Here is an 18,292-nt window from a genome sequence, read left to right on the forward strand (position 1 = left end):
TCCATGTCCCACCCCGAGCTCTAAACAGAAAATTAATTTTCAGTTTTCACTTGGTTGACAATTTCAGCCAATCAGGAGAGAGTAGGCTACCCATTTATCAGTTTGTCCCTGCCAGTCCCACATTTTGTCTGGTGACTCCTCTATATTTCATCACTTCCAATTCCACCAAGGGACTTCCATGGGTATGCTCAGTTCTCTCTTCTGATTGGGGGGGGGGGGGGGGGGGGAGAGACAGGGAGTGCTGGAGAGACAGGGAATCCTGTTACTGAACAAACATTGCAATATCAGAATAAAGTTATTTAACTCTTAATTGAAAAAAAGAACAAAAAAATAAAATAAACATTTATCTGCTTCTGGCGTTTACATTTTTTTTTTACCAAGGCACAACACTGACGCCTGCTGGTGGAAATTTTCATCCATACATCAGTGGTTTTAAACTGGCCTTGTGTGTTCTCCTGAGACTAATAAGCTGTGATGGCGAGATGAGTGAATGCCATGGTGGATTGGAAGGAGTGATTTACTAAAGCAGTTAAAGTGGGCAGCTACAGATAACCACCATACAGCTCCACTTAATCACACACCTGTTATCCTTATTACTATTTAATTAAAATGGTAGAGATCTATCTACAAGCAATACCCAGGTTTATGAAACTATTGGTAAGATATGGCATATTGTACCTATTGTGTTGGGATGCTTGGAGACAATTTTAAATAATTGAGGAAAGTATTGTCTGCATCAGGGACGTGCAGAGTGTTAGAGGCAGGGGCTGAAATCCCGTAAGAGGGCACTTGGACAAAAATAGCAGATCTACAAGCTCACGAGAGCGAGCTGAGTTTAACGTGAGCTTGTAGATCAGCCATTTTCGGTGCACAACCGAGTGCTCTTTGGCTAGTGGAGATGCGGTGTAACGACATGAATTTCTAAACAAATTTGTTCAATGCAAAATGCTGCGTTAAGTCCAGGAGACTTCGGGGGAAAAAGCTATTCTCATGAATGCTGCAGCTGCTGCCTCCCAGCATGGCATGGAAAGGAGTGGCATTTGCATTTCTTTCACCATAGTAAATGCTGCATTCGTGGTCTGGAAAGGGCAGTTGTTTTACAGACGGTTAAAAAGGGCAGGGGCTGAAGCCCCTTTGATGTCTATGTGTGCACGTCCCTGGTTTGCCTCCATTCACACACGGTGAAGGAAACCATGCAAGGCACCAACCTGGCCATCAGGAGCATGGTGCAGTTCTTGCTCATTGACACTTCAACCCACCACCTTGGCTTCGACACGCCGGCAGGAAGAACCGGGGATCAAAACATTTACTGTAATGAATCAGGTCCTTATATGTCCTTGGCTGAACAATATTAATCTAATATTACATAAATTTTTTAATTATAATAGAAACGCTTACCAAAACCTAAAGGATGCAAGACAATACTTGTCCTACCGTATATCAATGAAATCCCATAAGGTCAGTGCAGACAACACTGTCTTGTCTGTCACACAGGCTGTGATAAAAAGAAAACTGCATTTGAGAAACTATTGATGAATTAATCATTTTTTCTTGTTTGCATCCTTTCAATTTCAGTTTTGTTCTCCATTTAATGTAAAATGCATATAATTTTCATATCTCCACTTTGCCCTTAAATAGTGTACGTGTTTAGTCACGCAATTACAAGATCATATGGTAGACCACAGCAAAATATGCTTGTTATAAACAAGCTTTATTACCGAGTAAAAAAAAAAGAAAGCAAAAACTGTGATACTCTTACTCTCTGTTACAGAACTGGAAGAGAACGTTTTTTTTTCTTCATCAGGAGAGCAGAGTTGCTATCATAATCATGCTCTCAAACATTTCGGATAACAAATATGTACATTAGGGAGAAACAAAAAACCAAAGCACAAAACTACAGTTATCTCAGGGGTAGTGGGTCTTGGGAAAAATAACCAGGATGACGTAAAAACTACTAAGGTGGAACCCTGACTGACGATGGGGAGCGAGGTTCCAAATGTCACATTAGAACCTTGCAGAAAATCAGAGCCTCGCTCATTCTCGCTGCTCCATTTTAACTTTTGGAGGCTTGAGAAATGACCTGTTTTTCTTCTCCTTTTTCTTTCCTTTGGCCTGGAAGGTTCTCCAGCTGTCCACTCGCCCGTCTCTCGTTTCCTGATAAACAAGGCAACGATGGATAAATTATAGACGGACAAGTTCATTGTTCTAATAGTTTGGTTAGGCATTCACTTTAACTGGAACACACCTCAAAGTTTTTCTGCCACTCCCGCTCTCGTTTTGCATTCTCTGCTGTCTTTATTTCTTCTTCTCTGGCTCTTTTCCTTGAAGGAGGAAGGGGTAGATAAAAATAAGAGATACATGACAATTCAATACAAGAACGCATCAGCAAACCCCATAGCAAGCTCCCCCGGGGTCAAATCTGGCGACTTTGGAACGGTCGCCACCAAATAAAAAGCCTATAAACCTAACCTTAACCTTAGTAAAATATATAACCCTAAAATAATTCCTAACATTATCCTCAGTAAAACAATGCCTAACCCTAAGCATATTCCTAATATTATCCTCAGTAAAAGAAATACAAGAACCGCTGGGGGCGAGTGTGTTTTGTGCAAGTGCTTCGGTTACCACAATTAAGATCAAGTTCATTGTTGCACCCTATGCAACAATAACGTACTGTACGTACTGTACAATACATGCACATGGTGTGGGAGTGTCCAGATATCAATCGTTTTTGGTTTAGAATTTCAGAAGTACTATCTGAGGTGATGGGAACTAGAATCCCCCTCTAGCCTAATATTTTAACAAACTGTGGACGTACTGTACAATACATGCACATGGTGTGGGAGTGTCCACACCATGAGTTTCAGAAGTACTATCTGCTATCTAGAGTTTCAAAAGTACTATCTGCCAGGAAAACTCCCCCCTGACAGGTGTAAAGGAGTAACCTGGGACACTCAGGCATGAAGGAAGCATGAGTTCAAGTCCATTGCTCTCCCCATGTCCCCCATATATGGGGACTAGGTTGGCGGAGGGTGTGTAGAGCCCAGGATCACATTAGATAATTGACACAGGTGAAAAATGGGTTACAAAATCGTGGGATACATTTTTTAAAACAAAGTACTATCTGAAGTAATGGGAAGTTTGGGAACTAGAATTCCCCTCTAGCCTAATATTTTCTAGTTGAATGATGATTCAGCAATTGGGTTGACATTGACAATGCCACATAGAAGACTCCTACTCTTAGGGCTGACAGCTACAACAAAACTGCTCGTCCTAAGATGGAAACCTCCCCATAAACTTGAGGTCTCACAATGGATCCTCTCATTAATGATCTCTCTGGAACTCTCTATAGCTCCATCCAATGGGGCACAAGAAAACACACTTGACATCTTATCCACAGCATTAGAAAAACTTAAATCATGCCAACATCTCTGATGACTGTTATTTTCTTTTCTTTTAATTTTCTTTTTCCAATGGTAAAGTACCTGTCTTGCTTTATTTATTATTATTATTATTATTATGATTGTTTTTGATGTATTGTAATTTTTTATCTGTTTCACTGTTCAACCTATGCAACAATAACAAACTGGGGATGTACTGTACAATACATGCACATGGTGTGGGAGTGTCCAGACAGATGTTATTCGTTTTTGGTCTAGAGTTTCAGAAGTACTATCTGCCAGGAAAACTCCCCCCTGACAGGTGTAAAGGTGTAACTTGGGACACTAACGTGGGAAGCATGAGTTCAAGTCCGTTGCTCTCCCCATGTCCCCCATATATGGGGACTAGGTTGGCGGAGGGTGTGTAGAGCCCAGGATCACATTAGATAATTGACACAGGGGTGAAAAATGGGTTACAAAATCGTAGGATAAAAATTATATATATAAAAAAAAAAGAGTACTATCTGAGGTAATGGGAACTAGAATTTCCCTCTAGCCTAATATTTTCTAGTTGAATGATGATTCAGCGATTGGGTTGACATTGACAATGCCACGTAGAAAGGGCTGACAGCTGCAAAAAAACCTGCTCATCCTAAGATGGAAACCGCCCCATAAACTTGAGGTCTCTCACACTTTTAGTGCCGGAAGTGCATCAAAATAGGAGCTCTGGGGTGCCGGAGTTGTCTGATCGCTTTAACTCTGAAAACCATGAACCGGAAACACTTTCCTAAAAAAGTTGACTTGACAAAGTTGACCTAACATCCCGATCATTTTAATTTATACGATATATGATCCAAAAAGCGTTCATATTTTGCAGGAGAGACGGATGAGGAGCAGAAATGAAGCGCCAGCATATCGATCCATTCATCACCATGGAGAGCGCCCTGGATTAGGAGATACTAGTCATTCTTTCCACCCCGCTAACATGTGAGTCAACGGCAAGCTAATAATTGCACAGAGCGTTAGCATACGGCAAGCGAAAAGCGAACGGACCAAAAAAAGAATAGGAAAAATTCTGAATATTCTTATCTCGTCCCGTATCTTTGAGGGTGCGCTATGACGTACAGAGACGTTCAAGGCACCTCTCGGTTCGAATCCTTATGACGGCCTGAGGCGTCGTATGTAAAAATTGTGTTAACAGTTTGACTGCCGCTAATTGTTTAATCCGGGGTACGAATCGTACGATGCATGCTTTTTACGACATTCCCGCCTTTTGATTTTAAAATATTTTTTATCCCACGATTTTGTAACCCATTTTTCACCCCTGTGTCAATTATCTAGTGTGATCCTGGGCTCTACACACCCTCCGCCAACCTAGTCCCCATATATGGGGGACATGGGGAGAGCAATGGACTTGAACTCATGCTTCCTTCATGCCTGAGTCTCCCAAGTTACTCCTTTACACCTGTCAGGGGGGAGTTTTCCTGGCAGATAGTACTTCTGAAACTGGTGTGGACACTCCCACACCATGTGCATGCATTGTACAGTACGTCCCCAGTTTGTTAAAATATTAGGCTAGAGGAGAATTCTAGTTCCTATTACCTCAGATAGTACTTCTGAAAGTCTAGACCAAAAACGATTGATATCTGGACACTCCCACACCATGTGCATGCATTGTACAGTACATCCCCAGTTTGTTATTGTTGCATAGGTTGAACAGTGAAACAGATACAAAATTACAATACATCAAAAGCAATCATAATAATAATAAATAAAGCAAGACAGGTACTTTACCATTGGAAAAATTAAAAGAAAAGAAACATCAGAGATGTTGGCATGATTTAAGTTTTTCTAATGCTGTGGATAAGATGTCAAGTGTGTTTTCTTGTGCCCCATTGGATGGAGCTATAGAGAGTTCATCTCTGATGACTGGTATTTTCTTTTCTTTTAATTAAAACTTTCCAATGGTAAAGTACCTGTCTTGCTTTATTTATTATTATTATGATTGTTTTTGATGTATTGTAATTTTTTATCTGTTTCACTGTTCAACCTATGCAACAATAACAAACTGGGGATGTACTCTACAATACATGCACATGGTGTGGGAGTGTCCAGACGTTTTTGGTCTAGAATTTCAGAAGTACTATCTGAGGTAATAGGAACTAGAATCCCCCTCTAGCCTAATATTTTAACAAACTGGAGATGTACTGTACAATGCATGCACATGGTGTGGGAGTGTCCACACCAGTTTCAGAAGTACTATCTGCCAGGAAAACTCCCCCCTGACAGGTGTAAAGGAGTAACTTGGGACACTCAAGCAAGTCCGTTGCTCTCCCCATGATAATTGACACAGGGGTGAAAAATGGGTTACAAAATCGTAGGATAAAAATTATATATATTAAAAAAAAAGAGTACTATCTGAGGTAATGGGAACTAGAATTTCCCTCTAGCCTAATATTTTCTAGTTGAATGATGATTCAGTGATTGGGTTGACATTGACAATGCGACGTAGAAGACTCCTACTCTTAGGGCTGACAGCTGCAAAAAAACTGCTCGTCCCAAGATGGAAACCTCCCCATAAACTTGAGGTCTCACAATGGATCCTCTCATTAATGATCTCTCTGGAACTCTCTATAGCTCCATCCAATGGGGCACAAGAAAACACACTTGACATCTTATCCACAGCATTAGAAAAACTTAAATCATGCCAACATCTCTGATGACTGTTATTTTCTTTTCTTTTAATTTTCTTTTTCCAATTGTTAAGTACCTGTCTTGCTTTATTTATTTATTATTATTATTATTATTATTATGATTGTTTTTGATGTATTGTAATTTTTTATCTGTTTCACTGTTCAACCTATGCAACAATAACAAACTGGGGATGTACTGTACAATACATGCACATGGTGTGGGAGTGTGCAGATGTTGTTCGTTTTTGGTGTAGAGTTTCAGAAGTACTATCTGCCAGGAAAACTCCCCCCTGACAGGTGTACATGACAAATCAAGTCTACGACTGGGACATCAAGATTGAGGAAGAGGCCAGCCAGCCAAATGAGCCCATCGCTACCAGCTCCCAACAACCAGCACCAACTTTACGCACCAACCAGCAGAGCGCACAGCAGCAGCACAGCTCAAACTCATCTCACCACCAGCAGAGAGCCTGTGCAGTCTGACAGCGACTTCACCCTCGACAGCGATTCCAGCCAACCCTCCAGCGAACAGCCTTTTTTAGGACAACGCAGGAGGTTCAACAGCCAAAAAAGAAATGCAGGAGGGGGAAGAGGTGACGCCAACACCGGGAACGCTGGGAAGTGGACGCGCAGTCAGAAACGGTAATCAACATATCCTAATAATCACCTGCAGAGAAAACGGCTTTAAAGGAACTTATGGACTCTAAAGACTTGGTTATTAAACCTACCGACAAGGGAGGGGCTATTTGCATCCAAGATGCTGCCAAATATGAAGCAGAAATTCTCTCCCAACTGTCTAATGACAAAGTCTATACGAAATTGAAATCTGACCCAACTAACTCATTTCAGAGTATTGTTTTATCCTACTTGGAAGAGGCTAAATTGAAAGGTTGGATCTCCAAACCGGAATTAGATTTTCTACATAACCAGCACCCAATCCAACCTGTTTTCTATACCCTACCCAAGATACATAAATCCTTAGAAAACCCTCCAGGTCGGCCTATTGTGGCCCAGACCGACTCCTTGCTGTCTCCACTATCTGCCTTTATTGATTCCCATATTAAGCCTTTTGCACAATCCCTACCATCGTATATTAAAGACTCCACAGACTTTATTAATAAGATTTCCAGTATTCAAAATATCCCAGATGATGCTTTACTAGTAACTTTGGATGTGACAAGTTTGTATACCAATATTTCACATGAAGCTTGAAGCCTTGAAGCTTTAACGTTTTTTCTGTTGCATCGAGACGACTCCACAAACCCCCCCAATGAGTTTATCATTGAGTTGGCACGCCTTGTCATGAAATACAACTACTTTAAATTTGACAATGATTTTTCTCTCCAGGTTTCAGGCACGAGCATGGGCTCTATTTGCACCCCTAATTATGCAAACCTGTATATGGGATATTTTGAACATACTTTTGTCTCCAACCCTGACATTAACACCCATTTGAAGAAGATTATAAAATGGTACCGTTACATTGATGACATTTTCTGTATATACCAGGGTAATGTTGATGAACTTGATGATTTTTTTAAATTGCTGAATAGCTATGATAGTATGATCGCAATTTACAATTTACTATAAACCACAGTTTAGAGAAAGTACATTTTCTGGACATGTGGGTCATGAAAGGCATTGGCAGTATATTCACTACACTATACAGAAAGGAGACTGATAGAAATACACTTCTTTTGGCTAGTAGTTTTCATCCTACACCCCTGAAAAGAGGTCTCCCTAAAAGCCAATTCTATAGACTAAGACGAGTGTGCCACTCGGGGTGCGCACGCTTTTCCGACACACCGAAGATCCGAAGCGGGGGGACATGCGATGCGAAAAAGCGATGGTGCGACATGCGCTGCTCCCGTGCTTGCGGTTAGGGTTAGGTTAGGATTGAGCTTTCGGATCAATAGTATGTCGGAACTAAAGCCTGCACCCGTGCCACTCTACCGAAGACTTTTGTGAGAAAGCCTCAGATATGCGAGAATATGCGTTCCGAATTACTAACTACCAGCAATAAGACTGAAAAGAAATTCTCAGTGACCTGTATCACAACATATTCGCACCGCTCGCAAGCAATTAAATCTGTTTTTAAAAAACACTGGCACATTCTACAGTCAGACCCTGAACTAACCACTGCCTTTCCTGATCCTCCTCTGTTTGTTTTTAAACGTGACCGCAATCTGAGAGACAATCTTGTTAATGCATATTTTGCACAAAACGAACCACAGTCCAGCCAAACAAGCCTTTGCCCCTTGCCTAAAGGAAACTACCGGTGTGGCCGCTGTGCACAGTGTAATAACACTGCTAAATTTACGCACTTTAGGCACCCACACACAGGGGAAAAGTTTCCCATACAAAGCGTCATCACCTGTGATAGCACTCATGTGATCTATTTAATTACATGCCCATGCGGACTGGCATATGTCGGTAAAACCAACCGAAAATTTAAAGAACGCATGAGTGAGTGAGCACAAGAGCTCAATCTGCAGGAACAACAGAGAATATCCTGTCGCTGTCCATTTTAATGATTCAAAGCATGACATATCCTCCTTTAGATTTCAGGGGATAGAACAAGTCCAAATGCCACCCAGAGGTGGCGACCTTGATCTTATGCTGAAAAGAAGAGAAACATTTTGGATCTTTACATTGCAGACCCTGGCCCCTAAGGGTCTTAATGATGAATTCACACTGAATATTATGCTGTGATTTATCATGCGTTGATTGGTTGGACTGCCTTTATACATTTGTGCTTTTACCTTTTTTGTGGCTTCTCTATAATATTGTATTCTCACTGTGTTTTTAAACTTGTGGGTCCACTTATATGACTTCTCTTGTCTTTTAGATATTGAAGACCTGGATGACACTGTCATATGATCCTTTGTCCTTTAGTGATGCCCTGACCCTGATAAATTATTGTATTTTGTTTGATGGGATTGCATACACCTTTTCTTTTCTTTATTTAGGGTGGGTCTAATATGGTTTTGATGGGAGTGTTTTAAGTGTTCTGGTTATCTGTGCAGCCAATGACCTGCATCTCCATGACCTTCTCACTGGGGGTGTGGTCTATAAATGTTTGGTGGTTATTGTGCCCTGTATGTCTGTCCTGATGAAGTTCGAATAGACCGAAACGTTGACAAATAAAGAGCAACATTTTTGGCAAGTTTGTTCTTCAAAGATAACCTTTTTAGGTGTAAAGGAGTAACTTGGGACACTCAGGCATGAAGTCCGTTGCTCTCCCCATGTCCCCCATATATGGGGACTAGGTTGGCGGAGGGTGTGTAGAGCTCAGGATCACATTAGATAATTGAAAAATGGGTTACAAAATCGTGGGATAAAAATTATATAAAAAAAGTACTATCTGAGGTAGGGAACTAGAATTCCCCTGGCTCTAGCCTAATATTTTCTTGTTGAATGACGATTCAGCGATTGGGTTGAAATTGACAATGCCACGTAGAAGACTCCTACTCTTAGGGCTGACAGCTGAAAAAATACTGCTCGTCCTAAGATGGAAACCTCCCCATAAACTTGAGGTCTCACAATGGATCCTCTCATTAATGGACATGATCTCTCTGGAACTCTCTATAGCTCCATCCAATGGGGCACAAGAAAACACACTTGACATCTTATCCACAGCATTAGAAAAAAATCATGCCAACATCTCTGATGACTGTTATTTATATATATAGTTATATAATTTTCTTTTTCCAATAGTAAAGTACAGTACCTGTCTTGCTTTATTTATTATTATTATTATGATTGTTTTTGATGTATTGTAATTTTTTATCTGTTTCGCTGTTCAACCTGTGGGGTGGGGTGGGGGAAACCCCCTTTTCTTTTAACAAAAAATTTAATAAAAACTTGATCACAAAAAAAGTTCATTGTGATCACACACTTACAAACACGTACAAAAAGGGAAGGAGTCGGCTTGTATTTGCAGATCGGCTTATAACTGCTATTATAGGTCACTATTTGAGGATTTACGGAAACATTTCATTAGCTTAGCTAGGTGAATGAGAGGAATGTTATTGGTTGTTTAATCTTCTAGTTTGTCCTAAGTAACATAAGGTTTTAGGTTACATTTACCTTTCATGCATATCCTTTGCTTCCCTTTCTTTCCTTTTGATCTCAAGTTCTGCAAACAGCTTCATCGTCTGCTTGTACACTGCTTGTCTGAACTGAAAGAACAGCAGAGAAGAAGACAAGTATAGTTTATACTGTACTTGCAGTTTGTGTCATATCCAGGCAATAGGTATGCACAAGTCCCCATGTACATATATGGACAATCAGGGGCCAACTTTATACTACCAGTGAATGAAGCAGATTCTCTCACACATCAGGGGCCATTTGTATTACATTTTTGTTGGACAAAATGCTTGACTTTTAGACTTGACATTTAACTTGACAAAAAGAAAAGGTGATGAGGTTGGCTAAATCTAAAAACTAACAGGGGCGATTGAGACAGGACATGATTTTTTTATGTGACTCTAGTATAGCAAAGCATCAAGTTGGGCCAATTAAATAAACAGATTGAAGCAAATGGGGATAATCCTTTATCAGCAGGCCAAACTCTCGTTCCTTATAGTGATCTCAGAAAAGACCCAATATTTCCTTTTTATTTGTGTTCAACAACAGGACCACACTATCACTCTCACTGCTTGATGCCAGTTTAATAGAATAATTTATAGAATTATACGCATCAGAGTCAATGTAAGGTAGGTGTAACGATTTACGGATTTAAAAAGTCTGTATTTTCGTGTACAAAAATATGGACTTCAGTGAGAGATCCTTAAAAGTGCTAAATACAATATAGGCTCATTTTGCTACTTATTTTGATCCTAAATTACTTATCATGGGGTCCATTTAGCAGAATTGCCGCTGTCGGCCACGTCCAGTTTCCCCAGCAGACCTCATAGAGCGGAGCTCATATATCACTTTTAAGCCATTTGTTGCGGTCAAAGGAGATTTTCTTTCCTCATGAATGTGTGATTAGTTGTCATTACAAACACATCCACGCCTTGGTTGTCCCACACAAGCAGCTACAGTCTCGTAAATCATAGTTTGGGACGAGCGAGCGTTCGGCACAAATGCCAATCAAAGTGATTGTACTAGCCAATCACGGCGCATCTTTTCCGGGACTTGGCAAAACACAACATCCCGTTAGAAGACTCGTGTGGGACAACTAAGGCATGGATGTGTGTGTAATGACATCTAATAATAGATTGATGAGATAAAGGAAAAAAATACATCATAAAGGTGATATGGCTCCGATCTATGCTGGGGAAACTGGACAGGGGCATTTCTGCAAAATAGACACCATGGCAAGTCATTTGGGATCAATATAAGTAGTAAAATGAGCTTATGTGTTATTTAGTCTGGAGTTGTCCTTTAAGACTATGATGGCACATCATGGCAGACAAAAGTAAAACTGTTAAAACATATTTACACTGATTTAATCTGGAAAAATGTGTGCGTATGCGCTTTGGCCTCCCCTTACAAATGGCTTTGAGTCCGTGTTACTTCCGTGTTACACGGTAAACGGCCTTTGAAACATGAAGCGGTATAACACGACTATAGTTAATTTTTAGGGAGACCTGCATTTTTGCGCGGAACAACAACGCAAGCGTATTTATGTGAGCGCGGTCCAGTCCCGTGAATTTGTTGCGCGCGTGCTCGTTTCGTGCACGCGCCTCACCAGACCTGGATTCTGTTTAGCTTTTTTTTACGCTTGCGTTGTCGCGCCCCTCTTCAACAGACCTGTAGCAGACCTCTCGTTGATCCAGGCAACGTGTGCGTTCCTCGCTTCCTGTTTGAAAGGCCCTTAAGGGTGACATCACTGTCCAATCCTCGGTATCTTTGTGGCTGAAGTAGCTTGATGTAGCCAAAACACTCTCAATGCGATCGACAACGGGAGGTATGATAAATTCTAACGCGACTAGCAACGGAACCACGATGGGCCGTCAAACACAATATTTTCTTAGAATTGGACGGAATGATTTAGATCAAGAGTTATTCACGTTTTAAGATTTTCGATCTCGTCAGCTAAAATGGGGAACATTTTCGATGACGTCCCACCGGAAAATAAAACATCCCAGCCTGGAGCGATGGGATCGGTTTTGATATCAATAATCTCTGTCCTTTTGATCAATCTCCGTCCTGAGCACTGGGCGTTACTAATTGATTGAACGAAGAACTCAGTCCTTGCCGCTCAGGGTGTTACAATACATTACCATTTCAGCATCATCCTCCTCGATATATAAAGGCTTTCCTTCCTTCTTTAGCTGTTTCTTTTTCTTCTCCATCTGTTGGAACACCGATTGACAAGACTTTAAAGGGATATTCCACGGCAAAGTAACATTTAAATTATTTTAGTAAGTAAGTACATTTTATTTATAAAGCACCTTTCAAAACAATGTTACAAAGTGCTGTAGAGTAGACAACCAGGTAAAACAATTACATTAAAACGACGCACACAAGAGCAATAACAATGAAGAAAAGCAAAACATTGAACTGCACAAAAAGTCAGGTAAAAATTCCATAAGACAAAATGCTTACGAAATAAAGTTTTAGAAAGTTCTTAAACCCATTGACGTTCCAGTGTGGGAGCAACCACTGCAATTGTATGGCCCCTACACACTGTAGGAGTTTTAAAGTTGTCGGCACTACAGGATTTTCTTTTTTTTTAATCGGCTGTCATATCTTTGTGGCTTTCACACTAAACGATTGGTCGCCGACTAGGGATAACACACTGGTGTTATCACAGTGTGTTATCCCTAGTCGGCGTCGGCGACCAATCGTTTAGTGTGAAATCGCGCAGTGTGACACTGCAAGAGTTCACCAAGATGCGATCCAGACCCGACATAGGCTATACACCATTTGTTTTTTATTCCAATCCTTTTTGACATCTCACACACGTGCAGGATGTCGCGATAAAAGCGCGAGACCAACACCGGACGCCTCTCTCTCTCTCTGCGTGCACCCCACACACACACACACACACACACAGTGAGAGAGCGAACGAGGTCCAAAAGTTTGCTCCAATGCGGTTTTTATCAACATTATTCAAGTGAAATGAGCCGGTTTTATAGACTGGGCTAATATAGCTATACCATTGTACGACACAGGACAGGTATTTACCCAAGGAATAAAGGTTATATATATTATTATCATCTGATCATCTATCGATACAGTCGACGACCCGACGGACAGACAGACAGACAGAGTGAGTGCTCTCATTGGCTGCAATACAGGACTTCTCGGGACGCGCTCGCAACCCATGTCATACTGTACGATGTCCAGTCGGCGACAGAGCCAAATATCAAACCACCTTGATATTCAGAAACGTCTGGGAGGCGTCGGCGAGCACTTTTATTGGCACTATATGTTCTCGCAGAGCCTTTCACACACAGCGAGCAAAACCTTGGCGATCAAAGCCCGATTTTGCGTCAGATCGGGAGTTTTGTCGACAGCATAATCGGAGCAAATATCGTGCAGTGTGTACGAGCCATTACTAGATCAGCGGTTCCCAAACCTTTTTGGCCATGCACCCCGTTACCTCCCGTCCTAGCTGACGCACCACCCCACAAATTGCATAAGCTATAGAGCAATAAAACCATAGACCCCAACATTAGTCTTTTCATGTCGCTCACCCCCTAGAAGGCACTCGTGCACCAGTTGGGAACGACTGTCCTAGATCAAGGCAAAACTTATCAGGTCTCCTTTGTGGCTGGCCAAAGCCCTTTCTTTATATTTATAAAAGAAAATAAAGGTTTGCATTCGAGTGTCGAGTGATTTTCCTCTTTTATTACTTCTTACATGTTGACTGACTTCATCACTGATGAAGGCTGGATAGCTGAAACGTGTTCATTCGACTGGAATTATTAAGAGAAAACTCACTCTTGCCATTTTGAGTGTCTCATTATTTGTTTTAATTTTAACTTTGCATTTTTTTCTTCTGTCTAATAAAATATTCAATCAATAAAAAAAGACTCCAAATTTAACAATGGAATGTGAAAGTGCTCATTCTATCTTAATGGGATAGTTCCAATGTTTGGAACTATAGCCCATAGGCACCCACTTTGCGGCGAGATCAAAGCGTGTTGCCACTCTTACTATTCCACTCGGGTGGGGTAGTAACAAAACGTGTATTTACCGGCTCCATTTTGAAGGTCTATTTTACCATATAGACCCCTACAAACTGATCTAAGACAACGTCTGATTTCCATGTTTGATTATTGTAATACCCTGGCAACCCAACAATGGGTCCTGGCCCACAGGTTCGGAATTCAACTCAAGAACTCACATTGTGTTCCACATACTCCTTTCCTGCACTGATCACATCTATAGCTCTCTTCTTCATGTCAGGTTCCAGTAGATTCTTGTACGCCTTGTCCACAGCTAGAATGAAACAACATCTTTAGATGGCATCCAGCACAGTCTCAACTAAATATCAACCAGGGCTGTATTTCAAATATCTTTAATTTAACCACTTGAACCATAAATATTTTAAAACATTTCTTTTGGACAACTAGTGGTCCGTGGACAACTGATCTGCGGTGTTCTAGAACTTCTAGAATATACCTTACGTAGTATCAGTCAATTAACACACACATTGGAACAATAACATTCCCGCATTCCCAATTACATGCAGATATCAGCATTTTACCTTCAAAGGCAAGCTGTGATCTGTCTTGGTCATCCTGGTTTTTGTCTGGATGGACTAAGATGGACAACTGATGAAAGGAAGACAACAAACACTAGACATTAGACTAGGAAAGAGAAACATCGTTGACATGGTTTATCCGTTTCAAGCTTTTAAAGGTCGAAATAGCCGATTCCAATAACCTGAAATCTGTCCATCTATTGCAAGGACATGTGACAGCCTGACGGTAACACCTAATGTCTTCGCTCTGGAAAACCTCCTCCAGCCCACACCAATAGTGAAACACAGGTTTTTAATTTAGTACAAGTTCTGCTTACGGCTCGAAACCTCTTCTTCAACTCGTCATCTGTTGCCTCTGGGTCAATTTGCAACACCTAGAATTAAGAATGAATTAGTGAATCAAAATCGTGTCAAGAAAGACAAATGTGGAGCATATGAGAAAGCAAAAGTCCCTTCCAATTTCTGTTAAACCTGTGGCAACACAGAACCAAAACCAAACCAACCCCTCCCTCCAATACCACATGTACTCATGAAGTTATGTTTTTTCTAGTTACCTCAAAGGGATTCAGATTGAAGTAGGATGAACCAGGCCTGAGCAATCTGTCGATCTGCTGCTTAGAGGTCAAAACTGAGTCACGCTTCTCTATTTGCTTCACCTGTTGAGACAGAATGTCACAGCAGAGCAAAATCCTAATCGTCAACCTGATGAAAACACAACTAGAAACAGATACAATTCACCTGCTAGAACCAAGTTCCCTGGAGGTAAGGGAACAGTCCAATTATCTACAAAAAAAACACAATAGCTACAATCTAAAAAATCTGGGAGGACACTCACACAACCTGAGTCACACAAAAAGGTACCACATATCCTTCCTCCCAAGAGCATACAAGCTTTACCATAAGTAATAGAAAGTTTACTGGTTGTTTAGCCGCAATTTGCAATGCTAGATTTTTTTTAATCTAGAGATGCAATACCCTCCATTGACTCCCCACTCATCTTTTTTGGTTTGCGATCTGCTTGTCTTAAACGACGTTAAACTCACCAACATTGCAGCTGTAGTACAAGCTTGAATTATCCTTTCAATCTGCCGAGCTTGTTTATCATAAAATTCCACCGTAGAGATGTTATGAGCTACTTTCTGTCAAGACATCCTCTGCAAGTGATTATTTTTCTAAGTGTTGCAGTTTGGAAGCACTCGTTTTTATTAACGGGCCGCGCTGCTGCTGCTCCTGCATTATGTGCAAATTCGAAAAAGGTGGAACGCAGGGCCGTTCAGTGACATACGACGAGTGCTTCCAAACTCCAGCACTTGCAGAGGATGTCTTGACAGAAAGTAGCTCATAACATCTCTACGGTGGATTTTCATGAAAAACAAGCTCGGCAGATTGAAAGAGGATAATTCAAGCTTGGAATACAGCTGCAATGTTGGTGAGTGTAACGTCGTTTAAGACAAGCAGATGGAGGGTATTGCAACTCTAGATTCATCCTAGCCCCACAAGCAGAACCCAATGGTAGTAAAGTTTCTGACATTTTTAAGACTTTATACCATGGGGTCCTGGTCCAGGGCCGGCTGCCACCTGGTATGCACACTTAAATACATGTAAACACGTTCGGAGAAATGAATCTGCGCAGTTTTATGACGTTTTTTCCTGTGATGGCTTCTGAATGTGCGAACTTTATGTACCTATACATACCTCTGAGAATATCTCCTGTGTCGCGGAAGCCGTTAAGTATTTTTAATCTATGTTTGATTAAAAATGTCGCTTCTTCCTACCTTGTCTATTGACACCTCATTGTAGCGCCTATCTGGCTAGCTAGTGGCGCTATAGCTATGACGGAGCAGATCAGAGGCAGGGACGTAGCTGGCAAAGCCAACCACACATCGGGAGGCGGTACAATAAACGGTAAATAAACAAGAAGAATCAAAGCGACATTTTTAATCAAACATGGATTAAAAATACTTAACGGCTTCCGCGACACAGGAGATATTCTCAGAGGTATGTATAGGTACTTATAGTTTGCACATTCAGAAGCCATCACAAGAAAAAACGTCGTCATAGTGTGCAGATCAACTTAACGTGGAGTTTGTTTATGTCCGCGTTCCAACATCCGAGAGGGGCTAGATTCATCCCATTATAAAAAAATCTAGAGTTGCAAATTGCGGCTACTGGTTGTTCTGTTTGTAACGTTTTCTTAGAGCAGCCCTCTTGAATGTGTAATAAACATTCATGGTTATGCAATGATGTTTTGTAATACATTTGAAACTTGAATATAAGCCAAAATGCTTGCAGCTTTCCGGAGGATTTGTTGGTTACCTAAAGAACTCTGGTCTCTTAACACATTATGTCTGCGTTGTTCCGATTGTTTATCGTGGTCCGTGAAAACAGCGGATTTAAAATAAGACCACACGATTTATAAAAACGACAGAGCAAGGTCTACTCTGGCCTGACGGAAACACAAGTTTGTTATTTTTTAATTGACACGGTCACCGTCATTTAAATAACGTGGACGGAAATCATTGCGTCAGTCAATATCCAACTAACAAGAATGTCGCAGTATAATAATTAAAAACAGTACAACACATGGACAGGTGCGGCAAACATTCTCATGTTTTGAATTGTCTGTGATTAACATGTAGTCTTTATTGTGCTTCATGCAACCATAACTTAAACCCATTATTAACAAGATGATTACCAAAAAGCTTAATGCAGTCAAGTAGTATAGTGTCGTGACTATGCACGTAATATAACACAGGAAAATAAACACATGTAGGTTCATTCTTTTGCACAGGTTGCGTTAGCTTTCCATGGCTAGCTAAGGCTAATCTTCAGCAGGACCACACGTGATAATAAAATACGAGCTTTGGCAGACCAAGCAGTGTGCATGTGACAGAATATGATAAACAACGCTATCCTCCTATAGTGCAAAACTCTGTTCAAAGTTACCCTACCTCCGTGTAAAAGCTTTGAAATAATTCATCTGAACACTGAGTTGAGGATTCTCCTCCGGCGGCCGCCATCTTGACCCAGGTTTACATGTGACGTCACGTTGGACTCTCGTCGGCGGCGTAACGTGACTGTGCGTGCGCACTGCCCTTTGATAGAACGTCGTCGCACGACGTCGTGCGCGCATCAAACAGTAGTGATGATGGCAAAAAACCACTCCATTTCATACCTTTCAATTTTCATTAGTTTTTTGTGTTATTATATTCCTCTAGCACAATGTTTTTCAACCCTTTTCAAGGCCCATTATGTATTGGGCATTTGAGCCATGGCCCACCATTTGATGACATTTAGCCTCTCAGACCCAAAACTAAAGAATATTTTGACCTGATCAAAATAACAATTCTTCTATATTCTCTAATTTTGTAGACTTCTTGTAAATTAACTAATTAAGTAATGCAGATCTATAAGGGTCCATTATTTAGCTGGGGACCACCTGGATTGGAACCTCCTCAAGGACCACTGGTTGAAAACCACTGCTCTAGCATAATGAATCTCATCAGATTCTACAAACTCAAGACTAAATCCCACTGGCGTAATTAGAGGATCTA

General features: G+C 41.0%; 1 protein-coding gene across 1 annotated transcript; it reads right to left on the reverse strand.

Annotated features, from left to right (window-relative positions):
• Positions 1–1,675: 1,675 nt before the first annotated feature.
• On the reverse strand, positions 1,676–17,797 carry dnajc8 (DnaJ (Hsp40) homolog, subfamily C, member 8). The gene is made up of 9 exons (XM_080787353.1): positions 17,690–17,797; positions 15,293–15,394; positions 15,056–15,112; positions 14,742–14,808; positions 14,379–14,473; positions 12,307–12,378; positions 10,163–10,254; positions 2,246–2,321; positions 1,676–2,154 (listed from the first exon to the last, which is right to left on the reverse strand). The coding sequence occupies exons 1-9, from the start codon at positions 17,756–17,758 to the stop codon at positions 2,035–2,037; spliced, it is 750 nt and encodes a 249-aa protein (XP_080643479.1). The 5' UTR covers positions 17,759–17,797; the 3' UTR covers positions 1,676–2,034.
• Positions 17,798–18,292: the final 495 nt, after the last annotated feature.

The sequence above is a fragment of the Protomyctophum bolini genome (assembly GCF_963924005.1).
Source record: "Protomyctophum bolini genome assembly, chromosome: 17".
Lineage (NCBI taxonomy): Eukaryota > Metazoa > Chordata > Actinopteri > Myctophiformes > Myctophidae > Protomyctophum > Protomyctophum bolini.